The sequence below is a fragment of the Heterodontus francisci genome, chromosome 30 (genome assembly GCF_036365525.1).
Source record: "Heterodontus francisci isolate sHetFra1 chromosome 30, sHetFra1.hap1, whole genome shotgun sequence".
Taxonomy (NCBI): Eukaryota; Metazoa; Chordata; class Chondrichthyes; order Heterodontiformes; family Heterodontidae; genus Heterodontus; species Heterodontus francisci.
The window spans coordinates 18,101,495-18,122,899 of NC_090400.1; the positions used below are offsets into that span (position 1 = coordinate 18,101,495).

Below are 21,405 nucleotides of genomic sequence, written 5' to 3' on the forward strand. Positions count from 1 at the left end.
ATAAATTCCTCCTCATCTCTGTCTTAAATGGCTGACTTATTTCTGAAATTGTGCCCCTAGTTCTAGATTCCCCCGCAAGGGACAACATCCTCTCAGCATCTACCCTGTCAAGCCCCCTCAAAATCTTATGTTTCAATAAGATCACCTCTCATTCTTCTACACTCCAATGAGTATAGACCCAACCTGCTCAACCTTTCCTCATAAGACAACCCCTTCTTCCCAGGAATCAGCTTTGTGAACCTCCTCACAACTGCCTCCAATGCAAGAATATCCCTCCTCAGATGAGAACAAAACTGTATGCAGTGCTCTAGGGGTGTGGTCTCACCAATGTCCTGTACAGTTGTAGTAAGACTTCCCTACTTTTATATTCCAACCCTTTGCAATAGAATCATTTACGGCCTAGAAGGAGGCCATTCGGCCAACTGAGTCCTTGCTGGCTCTCGTCAGAGCAATCCAGTCAGTCCCACTCCCCTGCTCGATCCCCGTAGCCCTGCAAGTTTATTTCCTTTCTCATTGAATTTCCTTTTGAAATCATTCCGCCGCCCTCGTGGGCAATGAGTTCCAGATCAACCATGCATTTGCCTCCCTAATTACTTGCTGTGCCTGCATTCTGAGTATTTGTGTTTCATGTACGAGGTCACCCAGATCACTCTGTACCACAGCATTCTGTAGTCTCTCTCGATTTAAATAATACTTGCTTTTCTATTCTTCCTACAAAGTGGGTAACCTCACATTTTCCCACATTATACTCCATCTGCCAAGTTTCTGCCCGCTCACTTAGCCTTTTATCCCTTTCACTTTGAAGAGCTGGAACCTGTCATAGCCGCTAAGTGCATTGCACTGCTGAACTACAAGAAAGCCCTCAGCGAGTTAACATCCGTAGCACTTAAAGCAGCCAGAGGTGCTGCACAAAGGACAGCCAGGCGCTGCGCAAATGACTACTGGCAACACCTATGCAGTCATATTCAGCTGGCCTCTGACAACGGAAACATCAAAGGAATGTATGATGGCATTAAGAGAACTTTTGGGCCAACAATCAAGAAGATTGCCCCCGTCAAATCTAAATCAGGGGACACAATCACTGACCAACGCAAGCAAATGGACCGCTGGTTTGAGCACCTGGAACTGTACTCCAGGGAAAATGTTGTCACTGAGACCGCCCTCAATGCAGCCCAGTCTTTGCCAGTCATGGATGAGCTGGACATACAGCCATCAAAATCAGAACTCAGTGATGCCATTGATTCTCTAGCCAGCGGAAAAGCCCCTGGGAAGGACAGCATTACCCCTGAAATAATCAAGAGTGCCAAGCCTGCTATACTCTCAGCACTACATGAACTGCTATGCCTGTGCTGGGACGAGGGAGCAGTACCTCAGGACATGCGCGATGCCAATATCATCACCCTCTATAAAAACAAGGGTGACTGCAACAACTACTGTGGAATCTCCCTGCTCAGCATAGTGGGGAAAGTCTTCACTCTGCTTGTTTTAAATAGACTCCAGAAGCTGGCTGAGCGTGTCTATCCTGAGGCACAGTGTGGCTTTCGAGCACAGAGATCCACCATTGACATGCTGTTCTCCCTTTTGCCAGTTACAGGAGAAAGAAATGTCATGAACAACAGATGCCCCTCTACGTTGCTTTCATTGATCTCACCAAAGCCTTTGACCTCGTCAGCAGACGAGGTCTCTTCAGACTACGAGAAAAGATTGGATGTCCACCAAAGCTACTAAGTATCATCACCTCATTCCATAACAATATGAAAGGTACAATTCAACATGGTGGCTCCTCATCAGAGCCCTTTCCTATCCTGAGTGGCGTGAAACAGGGCTGTGTTCTCGCACCTACACTGTTTGGAATCTTCTCCCTGCCGCTCTCACGTGTTCAAGTCTTCAGAAGAAGGAATTTTCCTCCACACAAGATCAGGGGGCAGGTTGTTCAACCTTGCCCGTCTAAGAGCGAAGTCCAAAGTACGGAAAGTTCTCATCAGGGAACTCCTCTTTGCTGACGATGCTGCATTAACATCTCACACTGAAGAGTGCCTGCAGAGTCTCATCGACAGGATTGCGGCTGCTTGCAACACGTTTGGCCTTACCATCAGCCTCAAGAAAACGAACATCATGGGACAGGATGTCAGAAATGCTCCATCCATCAATATTGGCGACCAAGCTCTGGAAGTGGTTCAAGAGTTCACCTACCTAGGCTCAACTATCACCAGTAGCCTGTCTCTTGATGCAGAAATCAACAAGCGCATGGGAAAGGCTTCCACTGCTATGTCCAGACTGGCCAAGAGAGTGTGGGAAAATGGCGCACTGACACGGAACACAAAAGTATGAGTGTCCTCAGTAACTTGCTCTATGGCAGCGAGGCCTGGACAACATATGTCAGCCAAGAGCGACGTCTCAATTCATTCCATCTTCGCTGCCTCCGGAGAATCCTTGGCATCAGGTGGCAGGACTGTATCTCCAACACAGAAGTCCTCGAGGTGGCCAACATCCCCAGCATATACGCTCTACTGAGCCAGCGGCGCTTGAGATTGCTTGGCCATGTGAGCCGCATGGAAGATGGCAGGATCCCCAAGGACACATTGTACAGCGAGCTCGTCACTGGTATCAGACCCACCGGCAGTCCATGTCTCCGCTTTAAAGACGTCTGCAAACGCGACATAAAGTCCTGTGACATTGATCACAAGTCATGGGAGTAAGTTGCCAGCGATCGCCAGAGCTGGTGGGCAGTATAAAGGCTGGGCTAAAGTGTGGCGAGTCGAAGAGACTTAGCAGTTGGCAGGAAAAAGACCGACGCGCAAGGGGAAATCCAACTGTGTAACAGCCCCGACAACCAATTTTATCTGTAGCACCTGAGGAAGAGTCTGTCACTCTGGAATTGGCCTTTATAGCCACTCCAGGTGCTGCTTCACAAACCACTGACCACCTCCAGGTGCTTACCCATCGTCTCTCGAGACAAGGAGGCCAAGAAGAAGACTCCATCTGCCAAGTTTCTGCCCGCTCACTTAACCTTTTATCCCTTTGCAGAGTCTTTGTGTCCTCACAGCTCACTTTCCCACCTACCTTTGTATTGTCAGCAAATTTGGCTACAATACACTTTGTCCCTTCATCCAGTTCATGAATGTAGATTGTAAATAATTGGGGCCCCAGAACTGATCCCTGTGGTACTCCACTAGTCATAGTTTGCCAACCTGCAAATGTTCAATTTTTCCTGCCTCTCTCTTTACTGTCAGTTAGCTAATCCTCTATTCATGCTATTATATTACCCTCAACACCATGAGCTCTTGTGCAATAACCTTTTATGTGGCATTTTATCGAATATCTTTTGGAAATCCAAATACATGACATCTACTGGCTCCCCTTTATCCACCCTGCTTGTTACATCCTCAAAGCACTCTAATAAATTTGTCAAACACTAGTTCCCTTTCATAAAACCATGTTGACTACAGGCACATCTTGAAAGAGATTCCACTCCCTCAATGTGCAGCTGTCGTACGACCATACGCAGTGAATCATGCAGGTCAATGCTCGGTATCTTGGCGGCAGTCATGATGCCTTTATTCAGCAGCAGTGTTCTGTAATATCTGATAAACTAGATGGTGACCACTAGATGACGAGGTCTATACTTTGATGACATGGTTGATGATTCTGCTGCACAACCCATCCAGATGTGGATGGCGTGCATACAGCAAAAGTCATGCTGTCATGTGATAGAGCAGGCTACTGGGGTGCTTAAACAATGCACCCGCTGCCTGGAACTCTCAGGAGGAGCCCTGCATTACTTAGCAGAGTGTGTGTGGAGATTCATGGTGGTCTGCCGCATGCTTCAAATCCTTGCTATTATGAGGCCACCATCCTTCCCACCAGCTATACGGTGACCAGAAGAGTAGAATCCTCCCCATGTTCGAGCTCCACCCAGCCGGCCTGCCAGTCATCGACTCTTCTGACCGTGATACCGGTAAATGCAACCCCAATTCCCATTCGCCAACAGTCTCACACCTTACATTCACTTCCCTCTGTCACTGACAGTCACTGTATCTGTTTGGCCAAAATGCAAAAATAAAACATTCCAAACCAAATTTATAAATCAAACCATGCCATATTGCGTACAAATATCAACTAATCACCCTTGTGCATTCCCTTAGTGCCTGTCTTCTGTCAGCCCTTTTTCTGTGATTCTGCACAGTGCTACTCCTGTAGCTGCAGACTGGCTGGTGGAAGGCTGTCGACTTTCAGTGGGGGTGGGGTGGTGCGTTCTCAAATAGTCTTGCAGGATGACTTCAAGCAGCTCGAAAGCCTGGCTTCGGACTGCACCACCTCTGCACAGGTGAAGGAATCAGGGTTGGCTGGCTGATGGGCAACAACAAGGGCATTGGTGGAATAATAGTGTTGGGAGGATGAGTGCTGTCATCCTGAGAGAACAGAGGTTCATGCTCCACAGTGCCATTGCCATTCCCCCTGGGTGATACCTCAGCAATCCTAGTAATCTGTTGTGATACTCTGCAAGCCCCTTTGAACTCTGGTATCTAAGGTTAAGATGGCAGTAGTCTGAGCTTCCATTGGAGCACCCAGACACTGGGTAACTTCTGCTTGGGCTGCAATGGAAGCTAAGACATCAACTATCAGGCACTGCATCAGGTTGAGTCTGCATGTGTGCTAATCGAGTTGGCTACCACTCTGTGATGGTCTCAACTCTGCACAAAGCCCTGTGCAAAGTTGGTGCCTGATTCCTTCATGCTCCTTGACTTCGCATCGTGGCTTTCTGGGAGGCCTGCTGTGCACCAAGCATTTCATACTACATACCCATTAACCACCTTCTGTAGGCCATCCCATCAACATCCTCAGAATGTGCAGAGACTTTGCCCCTGTGGTGATCTGGCACCTGTGTTACTCTAGTTCCTTAGCCTAGCTACAGAACACTCATGCCCACTGTTTCATCATGTGCAGATCCTGCCTCTAAGCTATTCTGTAAACTACGCACAGTTATCTGAGCTACTGGCTTCGAATGTGAGAGTGAGTGTGTTCTTCTTGACTGTCCTCTTACTCTTCCACCTCTTGCTGTTACACCATTCCCAGCCAGGTTGCAATTCTTGGGTATCTGAAAGGAGAATGGCACATGGGTAGAGCTGTGGTGAGGGGAGGTGGGGAAAGCAAGAGATGTATGATTCCACCTTTTTTTAATTCATTCATGGTATGTGGGATGTGGGCGTTGCTGGCCAGCATTTATTGCCCATCCCTAATTGCCCTTGAGAAGGTGGTGGTGAGCTACCTTCTTGAACCGCTGCTGTCCATGTGGTGTAGGTACATCCACAGTGCTGTTAGGAAGGGAGTTCCAGGATTTTGACCCAGCGACACTGAAGGAACAGCGATAAAGTTCCAAGTCAGGATAATGTGTGACTTGGAGGGGAACTTGTAGGTGGTGGTGTTCCCATGCATTTGCTGCTCTTGTCCTTCTAGTTGGCAGAGGTCGTGCGTTTGGAAGGTACTGTCTAAGGAGCCTTGGTAGGTTGTGGTAGTGCATCTTGTAGATGGTACACACTGCTGCCACAGTGCGTCGGTGGAGGGAGTGAATGTTTGTAAATGGGGTGTTAATCAAGTGGGCTGCTTTGTCCTGGATGGTGTTGAGCTTCTTGAGTGTTAGAGCTGCGCCCATCCAGGCAAGTGGACAGTATTCCATCACACTCCTGACTTGTGCCTTGTAGATGGTGCACAGGCTTTGGGAGTCAGGTGGTGAGTTACTTGCCGCAGGATTCCTAGCCTCTGACCTGCTCTTGTAGCCACGCTATTTATATGGCTACTCCAGTTCAGTTTCTGATCAATGGTAACCCCTGGGATGTTGATAGAGGGGGATTCAGCGATGGTAATGCCACTGAATGTCAAGGGGAGATGGTTAGATTCTCTCTTGGAGATGGTCATTGCCTGGCACTTGTGTGGCGCGAATGTTATTTGCCACTTAACAGCCCAAGCCTGGATATTGTCCAAGTCTTCCTGCATTTCTACACTGGCTGCTTCAGTATCTGAGGAGTCATGAATGGTGCTGAACATTGTGTAATCATCAGCGAACATCCCCACTTCTGACCTTATGATTGAAGGTAGGTCATTGATGAAGCAGCTGAAGATGGTTGGGCCTAGGACACTACTCTGAGGAACTCCTGCAGTGATGTCCTGGAGCTCAGATTATTGACCTCCAACAACGACAACCATCTTCCTTTGTGCTAGATATGTCTCCAGCCAGCAGAAGGTTTTCCCCTGATTCCCATTGACCTCAGTTTTTCTAGGGCGCCTTGATGCCATACTTGGTTAAATGCTGCCTTGATGTCAAGGGCAGTCACTCTCACCTCACCTCTTGAGTTCAGCTCTTTTGTCCATGTTTGAACCAAGGCTGTAATGAGGTTAGGAGCTGAGTGGCCCTGGTAAATCCCAAACTGAGTAGGTTATTGCTAAGCAATTGCCGCTTGATGGCACTGTTGATGACACCTTCCATCACTTTACTGATGATTGAGAGTAGACTGATGGGGCAGTATTTGCCTGGGTTGGACTTGTCCTGCTTTTTGTGTACAGGACATACCTGGGCAATTTTCCACATTGCTGGGTAGATGCCAGTGTTGTAGCTGTACTGGAACAGCTTGGCTTGGGGAGTGGCAAGTTCTGGAGCACAGGTCTTCCGTACTATTGCCGGAATATTGTCAGGGCCCATAGCCTTTGCAGTATCTAGTGCTTTCAGTCGTTTCTTGATATCACGTGGAGTGAATCGAATTGGCTGAAGTCTGGCATCTGTGATGCTGGGCACTTCAGGAGGAGGCCGAGATGGGTCATCAACTCAGCACTTCTGGCTGAAGATTGTTGCAAATGCTTCAGTGTTATCTTTCGCACTGATGTGCTGGGTTCCCCCATCATTGAGGATGGGGATATTTGTGGAGCCACCTCCTCCAGTTAGTTGTTTAATTGTCCACCACCATTCACGGCTGGATGTGGCAGGACTGCAGAGCTTAGATCTGATCCGTTGGTTATGGGATCGCTTAGTTCAGTGTATCGCATGCTGCTTATGCAGTTTGGCACGCAGATAGTCCTGTGTTGTAGCTCCACCAGGTTGACACCTTATTTTGAGGTATGCCTGGTGTTGCTTTTGGCATGCCCTCCTGCCCTCTTCATTGAACCAGGGTTGGTCTCTTGGCTTGATGGTGATGGTTGAATGGGGGATCTGCCGGGCCATGAGGTTACAGATTGTGGTTGAGTACAATTCTGCTGCTTCTGATTGCCCACAGCGCCTCATGAATGCCAAGTTTTTGCATTGCTAGATCTGTTCGAAATCTATCCCATTTAGCACGATGGCTGTGCCACACAACACGAAGGAGGGTATCCTCAATGTGAAGGTGGGACTTTGTCTCCACAAGGACTGTGTGGTGGTCACTCCTACCAATATTGTCATGGACAGATGCATCTACGGCAGGCAGACTGGTGAGGACGAGGTCAAGTATGTTTTCCCCACTTGTTGGTTCCCTCACCATCTGCCGCAGACCCAGTCTAGCAGATATATCCTTTAGGGCTCGGTCAGTAGTGGTGCTCCCGAGCCACTCTTGGTGATGGGCTTTGAAGTCCCCACCCAGAGTACATTCTGTGCCCTTGCCACCCTCAGTGCTTCCTCCAAGCGCTGTTCAACATGGAGGAGTACTGACTCATCAGCTGAGGGAGGGCAGGAGGTGGTAATCAGCAGGAGGTTTCCTTGTCCATGTTTGATCTGATGCCGTGAGACTTCATGGGGTCCAGAGTCAATGTTGAGGACCCCCAGGGCAACTCCCTCCCTACTGTATACCACTGTGCGGCCACCTCTGCTGAGTCTGTCTTGCTGGTGGGATAGGACATACCTGGGGATGGTGATGGAAGAGTCTGGGCCATTGTCTGTCAGGTATGATTCCGTGAGTATGACTATGTCAGGCTGTTGCTTGACTAGTCTGTGGGACAGCTCTCCCAACTTTGGCACAAGCCCCCAGATGTTAGTAAGGAGGACTTTGCAGGGTCGACAGGGCTGGGTTTGCCATTGTCTTTTCCGGTGCCTCGGTCGATGCCGGGTGGTCCATCCGGTTTCATTCCTTTTTATTGAATTTGTAGTGGTTAGATACAACTGAGTGGCTTGCTAAACCATTTCAGAGGGCATGTAAGAGTCAACCACATTGCTGTGGGTCTGGAGTCACATGTAGGCCAGACCAGGTAAGGACAGCAGATTTCCTTCCCTCAAGGACATTAGTGAACCAGATGTGTTTTTACAACAATCGACAATGGTTTCATGGCCATCATTAGACTAGCTTTTTTTTTTTGCAGCTTGTAAATTGAGAGATTGTGGAATGTGGGAAGGAGGTTTAGGTATGAGGATACAGTCATCTTTGATTTCAGTCTGCTGCTGATCATGGCCTCTGATGGCCCTCCAATGATGGCGAGCACCGTATCTTCCATAGGGGTAAGGATGTTCAGTTGTGCTTGTCCCCTGCCAGTTGGGTGCTGTTACCTCAGGTTGTCTGTCACTTTGTCCTGCAAGAGAGAGGGAAGCATGTCAGTGAGTTTGGTGCAATGTGGCTGGCATGGATAAAATAGCTTGCACACACTGCCAGCTAATGACGTATGGTTGTGAGCACTGCTAAGTGTTTGAGGGTGAGGTGAATGTTAGGCTGAGTTCTGATTGATAGAGAATGTTGGTAGGTGAATGATGGGGTGCAGTGCAGTGTGAGAGGCTAGTTGTGCAGTTGGTGGGATATGGCATTTGAACATACAATCATTGACCTTGACCACTCCTGTGAGTCATTGAACTTCTTTTGAAATTGCATCCAGGTCCTTGGGGTTGGACTGCTGGCATTGATCGCCATGGCTATCTGTATCCCTTGTCTTTATAAAACTTATCTGGAGGCCCTCCTGGTCCCTTGTGGGTAGATGACATTACTCCTTCAGTGTAATGCCAGCAAATCATGGAACTTGCTCTCCGCTATGTTGCGCCATTCCTGTGCCTTTCTCTTGTCAGTATCACTCTTAGAACAACTGTCTGCACCTGCTGCAGCCAAAATGTACCTCCCCTTTAAGAGCTGCAGGCTGACCTTAAATAGTGCAAGCGAGCTTGAACTCATGCTAGCCTGTCACAGTTTTGCACCCCTGCTCAGGCAAGCAGCCACTCAACAGCGCACATAACACTGACTGTATTGTACTATCATTTAAATTAGCAGGCAGTACGAAGTTTGCTTGCTGTCTGCAACAGAAGCAATAGGTGCGGGTTAATTGCGCATTGCGATCCCTGCGCCCATTTTTAGGGGTTATCAAATTTTGCACCTAACTTATTTTGTTGTAACTTTTCCCCTTCCTCCCCTTGAAATGGTTGACTGCTGTGGTATGGTTCCAGAGGCATTAGGATGCCTATGGAACCTTATCCAAATGGCCAATCTACATATGTGAGGCTGTATGCCGGCAAGGGGTCATCACAGGTAAGGCTGATCCTCGCAAAACACAAGCACATACTCTTCCATAGGGGTGATTAGCTAGCAATCAGGAAGGCGGATCCCAGGGTCTTCAAGGTTAGATGTAGAGCCCTCGACTGCTGCCTAGGCTGGAGTCTGACTTATAACAGATGGAGGATTAAGCCTATGACATCATGGTCTGTATGGCTTAGTATCACGAGTTACATTTATCCACTTACTCATCGGGGCAGCTAGTTCAGGTTGTTCAGAAGACGCAACTGATTTAACTCGCACAGTTGAAATGATCAGTGACTATGTCCAGGGTTAATGAATGACCTGTTTCTGGTGCAGTTCTCACCAACTCCTGCCCAGTAGTGTGTTGAGAACAGTTCAGCTGAACGTGATGCTAGGACACACTTAAACAAAGATTCATGGATATAGAAAATTCTATTCAATGTTTTGCGAAGATGGGAGTTTCTATTCATCGAGGCATCAGTGCTGGGAGTGAAACGTTTTCAGTTTTCATGTGTTTATGACCTCTTGAAACTGGAAATTTAAGTTACAGGCCCAAGCACTATTCAGATAAAGATGCTTAGCTGGAAAATTCTTGTTCGGGTGCCCACAATTTTAATGTTGTAAATATCTTGCAATTTACTGTCCAATTTATCTGGGGATTAATACAGCAGTGATGGAGACAAGTGAGTGTGAAGAGAGGGATCTAGGAGTGGAAGTTGGCAACACTGAATTGTAGCCATTTCTGCTGCCCAACCACTTCTGGTTTTGTAAAAATAGTGCAGTTTTCAAAAATTCAGTACTGGATTTCATTTCAAAACTTGGAGCGCTTCTTTGAGAAGTCTACACTCCTTTGCATTCTTGGACATAGGGCTAGAAATTGGTTTTCAGGCCTACCGCCACTTTCTGTGCGACCTGTGTGGCATTGCTGGAGGAGAAGGGTGCATGCAGGAGTTTCCCCTGCATGCGTCTAAATTGACGCTATCCTGACGTCAGTCTGCCCAACCGGCTGAGTCACCACGATTCCAAATTTGGGCAACAAATGTACAGGCAGCCTCTTCATTGTTCAGTCTACAAACAGCAAATGGGAAGCTGCAAGGTGGGCCCTGCACTAGTGTTGTTTAAAGGACCAGACACCCAGGTTGAGGTTTCTTTTTGGAACTGCTATTGCAAAGTGTCTGGAAGAATTCTGGAGTGATTTTGGAGGTGTTGTGGTGAGTTACTGGATTTGCTAGAGAGTGTTGCCACAACCTCACGGGATAGGCGGGGAGCAGAGGAGTAGGTGACCTGTCCACGCTTAGGCTGCAACAGGTATGGGGGTGACAGTGGTGCCAGTGCCTCTGGGTCTATAGCCTGACAGGGAAATGGAGCAGAGGTTATGATGAGCGCAAGCTCTGTGCCATTATCTCTGCCAAGTTGGAGCCAGACTCTTGTATGCTCATTCACAGTGACAGGTGGTCAGCCAATGCACCCAGCATCTCGATGTACATTCCCATTCAGTGCTCTCCTGAATGCTGCCCCACTGAGGTCCTCATCTGTGTTCTCTGCAGTGGTACTTGTCTACGATTTCGCCCTCAAATGAACTGGCAAATGAATGATTCTTTACCCCTGACCTGGCTGCAAGCCACTCTTGCCCAGATGACTTGCCACGTGCTGATCTCAACTCTATACTAGCCTGTAAGGTACAGGCAGTGCCAGTATTTGAGCTGGTGGCAGCGGGTGTCAGATCAAGTGACGGGGCCTCTTCCTCAGTGTTCTGCTTGTTGCTGTCTTTTCTCTTCCTGGGGCTGGACAGGTGGCAGTTCGTGGGTATCTGAAAACAGAGACACGGAAGGTGACGGTTGGTGTGAGGCAAGGGGATTGGGGGCAAGAAGCAAGAGGTTCATAGTCACATCAATATCTTGCTCATCATGCCAGATAGCAGGATGAAGGTGCACTGGGATTTGAGAAGGGACATTGGCAGGAACATGGTGTTATCCTCAATGTTCTCAGCAAGCCTGGGTGCAGCTGGCCCCAGGATGCTGAGAGCCAACTCCTTCAAAGAACTCAGAAAATATAGGCATCCTTGTCCCCTGTCAGTCCTGCTCCACTCTCCTATTGTGTGCCAGCTTGTCCTGCAAGAGAGGACAGAATGTGGTTGTGTAGCACTGTGTGTTGGTGATGTGCCTGCCATAGCTGAATAGCTGGAGGTTTGTGGAGGCAGTGAGAGGTGCGATGCTGGCAGCCGTGTTGTGTGTGTGAAATTGTCTGACTGTTAGGTGTGAATCCTGAGTGCCAGGGAGTGTTGCTGGGTGAGTGATTGGAGTGTGGTATCTTGAGCAGGCTGGCATTCTGGTGGGTATGAGATGTCATGTGATGCATTCAGTGACATTGACCACCCATGTGAGATCAACAGACTTCTTGTGGCACTGCTGCCAGGTCCTGACTCAGGGAGTTGACCTTCCTGGCCACCTGCTCCCATTCCCTTCTGAGGATGGTCCTTGAGAGCCTCTGGCCCCCTGTGGAACCATGGTGTCTCTTCCCCTGCAACAGTAATGCCTCTCGTGCCGCATATATCACTCTGGAACCCTCTCCGTGTCCTGTTGTTCAGTTTGCCATAATTTAAATTCCAGCAATATTATTCAGTGCAGCTTCCTTCTAAGAAGGACAGCTTGCCTTTAAGAAGAGCAGGTTGGCTGTACCATATGGTTTGCTCACAACGCTGAAAGCAGGGGCTGCAGGCAGTGTTCAGGAGAGGGGAGCATTGCTAGTTATTCAAATGAGGTGGGCAAAGCAAGTTTGCATGTTGCCCACCTCAATCTGAACAGGAGCGGGCAGGTCGTGAGTCGGCTATCCAATTTATGACTCATACCTTCAACACGTACTCTGGAGACTGAGTATGTTTCCAGCACAAAAATGAAAGCGTTTGTGTTGCTCTAAGACAATGTAATTTTTGACCTACTGCAGAGTTGACATGTATTGCATCTCCTTCTAGGCATTTTGCAGTATACTTCTGTGAGACCTGAAGCTTTGTTCTAAATATTTCAGCCTTTCCAAGCTGCACCTGCTCAATCAGTCTTGCCAGGCTAGCATCCAGAAACATTTGGGCCCTTCCTGTTGCTCCGTCTGCTGCTAAACATTTTGATTCAGGATTAAACAAAGCTCATCCCGACAAGCACCACAGGTTTTAAGAGCCAGCTGCATGCTGTGCCAAGTACTCTGTTAGGAATGCTAATTTGTAAGATCTCTCCCAATATTTCTCATACTTAGGAACTTGTATTACTAAATTATCTGATAGCAATATTGCCAGATGTCTAATTGGAGTTCTTTTAACTTTTCCTGCTTTTTCGTTTGCACAGATTTCTTTCTGCTTTTGTAATAGTCAGCCTCCCAGCGTGGGTATTTTCCTAATATTTATTGGTCTCTTTCTTTGTCTGCCAAACTGCGATTAAAAATCTTCTGAACATCGAAGCAAGGTAAAGGATGTGGCTTATCAAATGATTATTTCATTGAGATTAGAATGCTTCCTTTTTAATCCCACTTATTAAAACCTCCAGCCTTTGATGATCAGAGAACTTGGTGCTGATACTCTACCTCAAGCAGACCCTGCATTGTCAGATATTACTTCAGAACTTTATCTTGTACATACTGCAAACAAGGAAGAAAATAATCTTTTTATTGCTTCCTTTGCCATTTATTATTCTGGCTGTTCTTGGCTGTCATTGTTTCAAAAAAATTTCCAAAATCTTAAAATGCTGTTTTTACTCCATCCTGTCTTGTTGCTCCTACCTTTCCAACATAGGTTTCTGTGCTGGAGATTGCTCATAATTCAGCTTTTGATTTGCAGTTGTGTTTTTAACTTGAGTCTACCAGGAAATAGGTTAGAACTGATCTTGCTTCTGAACTTTACAATAGTCAGAGAGAAGACATGTTTATCCTATATGGACAAATATGAATTAGAACTTCAGTCCCAGAAGTGAAAGTACACTGTAGCATAGAATATACTGTACAGAAATCGATCATTTGGCCCAAAAAGTCTATGATGGCATTTATGCTCCTACCTTTCCAACATAGGTTTCTGTGCTGGAGATTGCTCATAATTCAGCTTTTGATTTGCAGTTGTGTTTTTAACTTGAGTCTACCAGGAAATAGGTTAGAACTGATCTTGCTTCTGAACTTTACAATAGTCAGAGAGAAGACATGTTTATCCTATATGGACAAATATGAATTAGAACTTCAGTCCCAGAAGTGAAAGTACACTGTAGCATAGAATATACTGTACAGAAATCGATCATTTGGCCCAAAAAGTCTATGATGGCATTTATGCTCCACCTGACCCTTCTCCTGTCCTTCCTCATTTAATTCTATTATCAAAACCCTTTATTCCCTTCTCCTTCATATGCTTTCCCATAAATGTACCTATACTATTTGCCTCAACTGCTCCCTGTGGTAGCAAGTTGTATATTCTCACCACTCTCTGGTTAAAGAAATTTCTTCTGCATTCTCCACTTGATTTCTTGGTGACTATCTTACATTAGTCTCTAGTTTTGTTCAACCCCACAAGTGGAAAAACACTCTGTATCTACTCTATCAAAACCTTTCATAATTTTAAAGAACTCCATTAGGTCACCCTTCAGCCTTCTCTTTTCAAGAGAAAAGAGACCCTGCCTGTTCATCCTTTCCTGATGGGTATAACCTCGCAGTTCTGCTATCATCCTTGCAAATCTTTTTTGCATCCTCTCTTGTGCCTCCATATCCTTTTCATAATATGGTGGCCAGAACTGCACACAGTCCTTCAAGAGTGGTCTAACCAAGGTTCGATACAGGTTTAGTGTAACTTCCCTACTTTTCAGTTCTATCCCTCTAGAAATAAACCATAGTACTTTGCTCCGATTGAATACACCACCATAGGATGAAGTGTTTAACTGTTTTTTAAATGGTTATTCACTAAGGTGCACTTATTCTTTCACATCTGGGTTGTTATAGAACCGATTCTTGGAGGAATCACTGAAAGTACTGATCAATTTCTTCTGACTGAATTCTTGAATTTTTTCCATAATGTGTCTTACATTCTGACTGGAACTATGTCAACTGTAACATTGCATTCACAGCTTCATATCAATCTGCTTAAAATACAATTTTAATACTTGTTCATACAAAAATACCTCCTGTATCCTAAGTCATAAATTGTTGCAGCCCAGAAACAGGCTGTCCGGCCCATCAAGCCTAACCAGTGTCTTTCTCTGAGATCCGCCTAGTCTAATTACACTCTCTGCTCAGTCCCATACACTTCAATATTTCTCTGTCAAACAACTATTTACTTCTCTTATAAAATAATTTATGAACTCCTGTTTCAACCATGATTTGTGACTGAATTTTCTAACTGCCCTCAGTGTAAAATATTTTCTATCATAGAACAAAATATTGTTCCCAATGAGAGGATACAGCGGCAGTTAAACTATTTTGTATCAGGAATTTAAGCTATGAGGGACAATTATGAGGGCTTGTTCTCTTTGCAAAAGAGGAGAACTTCAGGTTCCCTGAGGTTTTCATGACGAAACCAGGGAACTGACAAAATAGATGCAGGCAAATTGTTCTTGATTGGGAAGGGTTCAAATACCAGGGAACACGTTAAATTATATAGAATGGTTGTAAGTGTACTGCTATTTGATAGGAGGGGCAAAAATTGGCAATGGTTTGTGTTCCTGATCATTGTCTAGCAACCTCTGCTGGAAGTGTGTGTCTTTGAGCCAACATAAACTGTGTTACAACCAAATGAGAAAAGGGTCCAGGGTTCCCTCTCGGGCTTCACCTGGTCTTAATGTAACAATGTTTAATTTTAAACACACTGTTTTTAGCTCCTCCTTGGTAAATCCTTGTTCAATGCTTTCCAATCAAGAGGCAAAGAAACCAGCACAAACAGATTTTCTTAGGTTTAGAGAAGAAAGGTTGAAATTTATTAAACTTCAACTCCAATTCGGTTAACGCCTGTGGATACATGACGCGCCCACGCTACCATGCATACATGATGCACACATGCAGATAGAGACAGAACAGAGCAGAAGAAATAAAGTGGAAAAGTTTGAGGCAATCTCTGAAGAGGGTTTTTGTTACGGATCTTCCAGCTCATTGTAGAGTCCTTGAATGTTACTTTTTGTTGGGGTCCAGTTCTTAAACCTTGTTCGCTGTAGGAGACTTTTCTGTCTTGGGGTTCATGTGTCTTCAGTGGATTTGGAGTTCCGTGAGAAAAGATGGGAGCAGACAGGAGAGGCTGTGGTGAGCCAGCCAGGAGAGGCCTTCTCAGTCCAGGAGCAAACACACTCTTGAGTTCAAAAGCTCTGTGGCTAGTTCAAAAAATCCCTGGACCAGCCAGTTAGTCATGTGACCAGCTGGTTTAACCAGTCCTGGCTTTTGTGGATTGTATCACCTTTGCAGTCTCTGGAATGCTGTTCCTTACACCTTCAATGTCTGATCAAAATTCATTGTGGGTTGAATGAGTCAGGGATTGGTTCTTTTGTCTCCACAAGCACAGTCTGTTAGTATGCAAATATCTTTCAGCTAAGTGTCTGGCAGTGTTCATTTGACAAAATTAATATGCCTCATTCTTGGCAGGTGGGGGCCTGCATGACAACTGTCACAATTCACAAATGAAGAATAGCCATTTGGCTGAGATGCTGTAAGAGGTACCCTTGCAAGGGAGGCATTGGCATCAGAAGATGACGACAGTAAGATGGAGAATTTTAGGAAAGGATGGTCTGGTGGAACTTTCCACCCAAAAGATAATAGATTGGTGAAATACATCAGCAGGGCATGTCATTGAAGGTAATACAATTGATGGGTTCTTGATGAAGGATTGGAGTTGTGCTGAGTAGGTGTATTGAAAGGGTACTGCTGGGCTGCAAGGCCTCATTCTGTTTCCACTACACTCAGTTTTACTGTAACTATCTACTGCTGACTAGTTATAGAGGTAATTTGAACATTGACCAAAGAACAATTATAAATTCCAATGTAGGAACAAGTGTGTTTAAAAATAAACTCTTCTGCACAATGATTCCTATTAACATGGAAAGACGCACGGAACAGAAGGAGGCCATTTGGCCCATCATGTCCGTGCTGACCAAAAAAGAGCTATTCAGTCTAATCCTACCTTCCAGCTCTTGGTATGTAATCTTGTAGGTTACAGCACCTTAAGTGCATATCCAATTGGATTTTAAATGCGAAGAGAGTTTCTGCCTCTACCACCTTTCAGGCACTGGGTTCCAGACCCCCTCCAGTCTCTGGGTGAAAAAAATTGCTCCTTAACTCCTTACTAATCCTTCTACCAATTACTTTAAATTGATGCCACCTGGTTAATGGCCTCTCTGCTAATGGAAATAGGTCCTTCCTATCCACTCTGTGTCCCTCATAATTTGGTACACCTCAATTATATCTCCCCTCAGACTCCTCTGTTCCAGAGAAAAGGTTCAATGAGGAGTGTAGGAGAGCATGCCAGGAGCAGCACCAGGCATACCTAAAAATGAGCTGCCAACCTGGTGAAGCTACGACAGGACTAAATGCATGCTAATCAGCAGAAGTAGCATGCTATGGTCAGAGCAAAGCGATCCCACAGCCAACGGAGCAAATCACAGCTCTGCAGTCCTGAATGGTGGTGGACAATTAAACAACTAAATAGTGGAGGAGGCTGCACAAATGTCCCCATTGATGGGGGAACAGAGTACATCAGTGCAAATGATGAGGCTAAAGCGTTTTCAACCATCTTCAGCCAGAATTGCTGAGTGGATGATCGATCTCAGCGTCAGCCTCCTCCTGAGGTCCCCAGTGTCTCAGATAACAGTCTTCAACTAACTCGATTCACTTCACGTGATATCAAGAAATGGCTGAGTGCACTGGATACAGAAAAGGCTATGTCCTTGAAGACTTGTGTTCCAGAGCTATCTGCGCCACTTGCAAAGCTGTTCCAGTAGTGCAATAACACTGTATCTACCGAACAATGTGGATTGTTGCCCAGGTACGTCCAGTTCAGAAAAAGCAGGACAAATTTATCTGGCCAATTACTGCCCCAACAGTCACAGAATCGTTACATTGCAGAAGGAGGCCATTCGGCCCATCGTTTTCGCACTGGTTCTCTGAAAGAGCAGTTCCCTCAGTTCAATTCCCCTGCTTTCTCCCCGTAACCCTGCACATTCTTCCTTTTCTTTTCACTGTCTAATTCCCTTTGAATGCTTCAATTGAACCTGCTTCCACCACGTTCTCAGGCAGCGCATTCCAGACCTTAACCACTCTCTGTGTGAAAAAGTTTTTCCTCATGTCATTTTTGCTGTTCTTACCAAATACTTTAAATCTGTTCCCTCTCGTTCTCGATCCTTTCACGAGTGGGAACATTTTCTCTCTGTCTACTCTGTCCATACCCCTCGTGATTTTGAATACCTGTACCAAATCACCTCTCAGCCTTCTGTTCTCCAAGGAAAACAGTCCTAACTTCTCCAATCTATCTTCATAACTGAAGTTTCTCATCCCTGGAACCATTCTCGTGAATCTTTTCTGTACTTTCTTCAATGCCCTCACATCTTTCCTAAAGTGCGGCGCCCAGAACTGGACAGTACTCCAGCTGAGGTCGACCTAATGTCTTATACTTGTCAAACTCTACTGTTAATCATCAGCAACATGATGGAAGGTGTCGACAATGCTTTCAAGCAGGGCTTAGTCAGCAATAACCTGCTCACCAGTACTCAGTTTGGGTTCCTCCAGGGCCACTCAGCTCCAGACCTCATTACAGCATTGGTCCAAGTATGGACAAAAGAGCTGAATTCTGGAAGTGAGGTGAGAGTTACTGCCCTTGACATCAAGGTAGCATTTGACCGAGTATGGCATCAAGGAGCCCTAGAAAAACTGGAGTCAATGGGAATCGGGGAAAACTCTCCACTGGTTGGAGTCGTACCTAACACAAAGGAAGATGGTTGTTGCAGCCCAATCATCTCAGTCCTAGGACATCACTGCAGAAGTTCCTCAGGGCAGTGTCCTGATCCAACTATCTTCAGTTGCTTCATCAATGACTTTTCCTCCATCATATGGTCCGAAGTGGTGATATTCACTGATGATTGCATAGTGCTAGTACCATTTGCAACTCCTCAGATACTGAAGCAATCCATGTCCACATACAGCAAGACCTGGACAACATTCAGGCTTGGGCTGATAAGTGGCAAGTAACATTCATGCCACACAAGTGCCAGGCACTGACCATCTCCCCTTGACATTCAACAGCATTACCATCGCTGAATCCTCCACCATCAACGTCCTGGGCATGACCATTGACCACCAACCATATAGAGCAGGTCAGAGGCTGGGAATTCTGTGGCGAGTAACTCACCACCTCGTTCTCCTGTCCACTGTCATGAAGATACCACCTGCCAAGAATGAGGCATATTAATTTTGTCATGAACATTAATTTTAAACTCTTGCTGGACTGAGCAGATGATTTGTTTAAAGTGATAACAGCAGTGGCTGGGAACATTTGCATTCTAAGAGCCAGTTGTCTGGAGAGACAATGGAACTGCTCCCTGATCCAATTAACCCAAATGGATTTTGATTACCGGACATTGAATGTGTAAAAGCCAGCATTCCATCCACCACCCCCACACCACTGAGGGTGTCTGCTAAGCTGCAGAATCCACAAAAAACACAGGAGAGTTTGTTGAAAAAACATAGTCACATGACTAACCTGCTGGCCAACTTGGAGGTTTGAATTGTGCTCACAGGACAGTATGAAGACAGAGACTGCTTTGAAGACAAAAGCTCGTGCTCTCTCTCAAATTTCTAGATCCACTGAAGCCACGTAAACCTCGAGACAACTGCTACATCGAAACAGGTTTGAAAGTGTGCACTGGGCCCCAATGAAACTGCAAGATTTAATTGTAATCAAAGACTCTACATCGAATTCAAAGGATAGTGAATGAACTCCAGCTATTGCTTCAAGCTTTTCCCCTTTTACTCTTTCTCCTTTTCTGTCTCTATCTGTGTGTGTTTTAAGGTTAATAAACTTACACCTTTCTTGTTTAAATCTAAGAAAACCTGTCTGGTTAATTTCTTTGCCTTACAATTGGAGAGTTTTGAACAAGGATTCACTGAGAGGGAGCTAAAAACAGTGCTTTAAAAATTATACCCTGTTACGGTCAAACCAGGCAACGGCTGAGAGGGAGCCCCTAGACCCCTTTCTCACCTGGTCGTAACTCCACCATCTTCAAACCTCAGGTCAGGAGCTCTCCACTCTCCACTTGCCTGAATGAGTGCAGCTGCAACAACACTCAAGAAGCTTGGCATCAGCCTGCTTGATTTACACCCCATCCATCATCTTAAACATTCACTCCCTCCACCATTGGCGCACAGTGGCAGCAGTATGTACCATCTACAAGATGCACTGCAGCAACTTGCCAAAGCTCCTTCGACAGCACCTTCCAAATCCGTGACCTCTACCACCTAGAAAAACAAGAGTTGCATACACATGGGAACACCACCACAAGTTCCCCTCCAAGTCATACGTCATCCTGACTTTGAAATATATCATTGTTCTTTCACTGTTGCTGGGTCAAAATCCTGGAACTCCCTCCCTAACAACACAGGGTGTACCTACACCACATCGACTGCAGTGGTGCAAGAAGGTGGCTCAGTACCACCTTTCCTTGGGGCAATTAGGGATGGGCAATAAATGCTGGCTGTGCCAGTGACACCCACATCCCATGAATGTAAAAAAAAAAAAACCCTCAGCCTAACCAGTCTTTATTATTAGATGGTGTGATATCCTCCAGACTTCTCAAGGGTTAAAGAAATGTTGCTGTCCTGTCAGGGAAAATGTGTGGTGACGCATCATGGTAACTACCAAGTATGATCCCTGTTGTTACTGTTGGCAGCAGTGGGTACTAGAACCATTATGCTGTTTGCAGCTGCACTGTCTTTTAACATGTGTTATGTTAGCTTATTCTAAAATAAAATTGTAGTGGAAGATTTGTTTACAGCTTTGTTAGATAGTGTGAACTGAGCAAGGTCTTGCAGTCAGAACTTTCTGGCAAAAAGTTTTGTCATACAAATTAACCATTGAGACAGCAGCTCTTGTTTACTAGTCTCTTATTTTCCCATGCTAAGAGAATTATCTGAAGCAGGATTTTTTTCCTGATGGTTTCTTAATATGATTTTCCCTTTTCTGTACCCACCCCCCATATAGAATCCTAGATTTCCAGGAAATCTCCAGATGACAGACAGACAACTAGAGGAGACGGGAGAAAATGATGTAAATAATTTGTAAGTGGTGTGATTAAATGTACTTTAAAAAGTGCTAATGAAACAGTAAGACATTGTTCATTGTGTTTTTTTGTCCCTTGAGAGATTTGTTGTGTGATGAGTTAAGTATCTAGAACTGCCTCAGTTACTTGCATTGATTCCTTCTATAAGGTTTTTTCCCTCATGGTGAAGTCCTGATGGTTTTATTCTGTTGACAAATGAATTCTTGCAGGTTTGGGCAGTTGCACATTTTCAATAGTCAAGTGCAGTGAAGTCCATTTATGTAAATATCTTATGAGTAAGGACGCAGGTCAGTTGTGACTGAAAGAACCAAATTACTTTTATTACACAGGGTTACAGAACTTGTACTTTATCTTTTGGGGATCGATGGATTCCATCCATTTTTCAATGAAAACAAAAAAACTTGGTGAAGTTACTGAGTGATTGTGATTCCCTATTATTAAAGTTACTGATCTATGGCGATTGAATCAAAATTCCACTTAAATTGCACAGAATTCTAGGAGGTACTAGATGTTTTTGGGATTGCATTCTGTTCATTTTTCATTTCCCATTTAAATGAAAACTAGTGACTCTCCTGGTAAGTGAATAATCTGCTGAAGTGAATGAAATCTCAGTGCACAGATCTTTTTCTCATGACTCTTTATGAAGTTTTCCAAGTTATTTTAAGTTAATTGGTTGAGCAACT

General features: G+C 45.4%; 1 protein-coding gene across 2 annotated transcripts in view; it reads left to right on the forward strand.

The window, feature by feature from the left end:
• hip1 (huntingtin interacting protein 1) overlaps positions 1-21,405 on the forward strand; it is a 249,125-nt gene that overhangs the window by 75,810 nt on the left and 151,910 nt on the right. Inside the window, exons 2-3 of one of the 2 annotated variants that reach the window (XM_068010197.1) lie at positions 12,788-12,904; positions 20,644-20,720. In XM_068010197.1, coding sequence (XP_067866298.1) covers positions 20,671-20,720 — 50 coding nt within the window. In that variant the 5' untranslated portion in view covers positions 12,788-12,904; positions 20,644-20,670. The remainder of the gene's footprint in view (positions 1-12,787; positions 12,905-20,643; positions 20,721-21,405) is intronic. The other variant, XM_068010196.1, reaches the window with a different exon arrangement.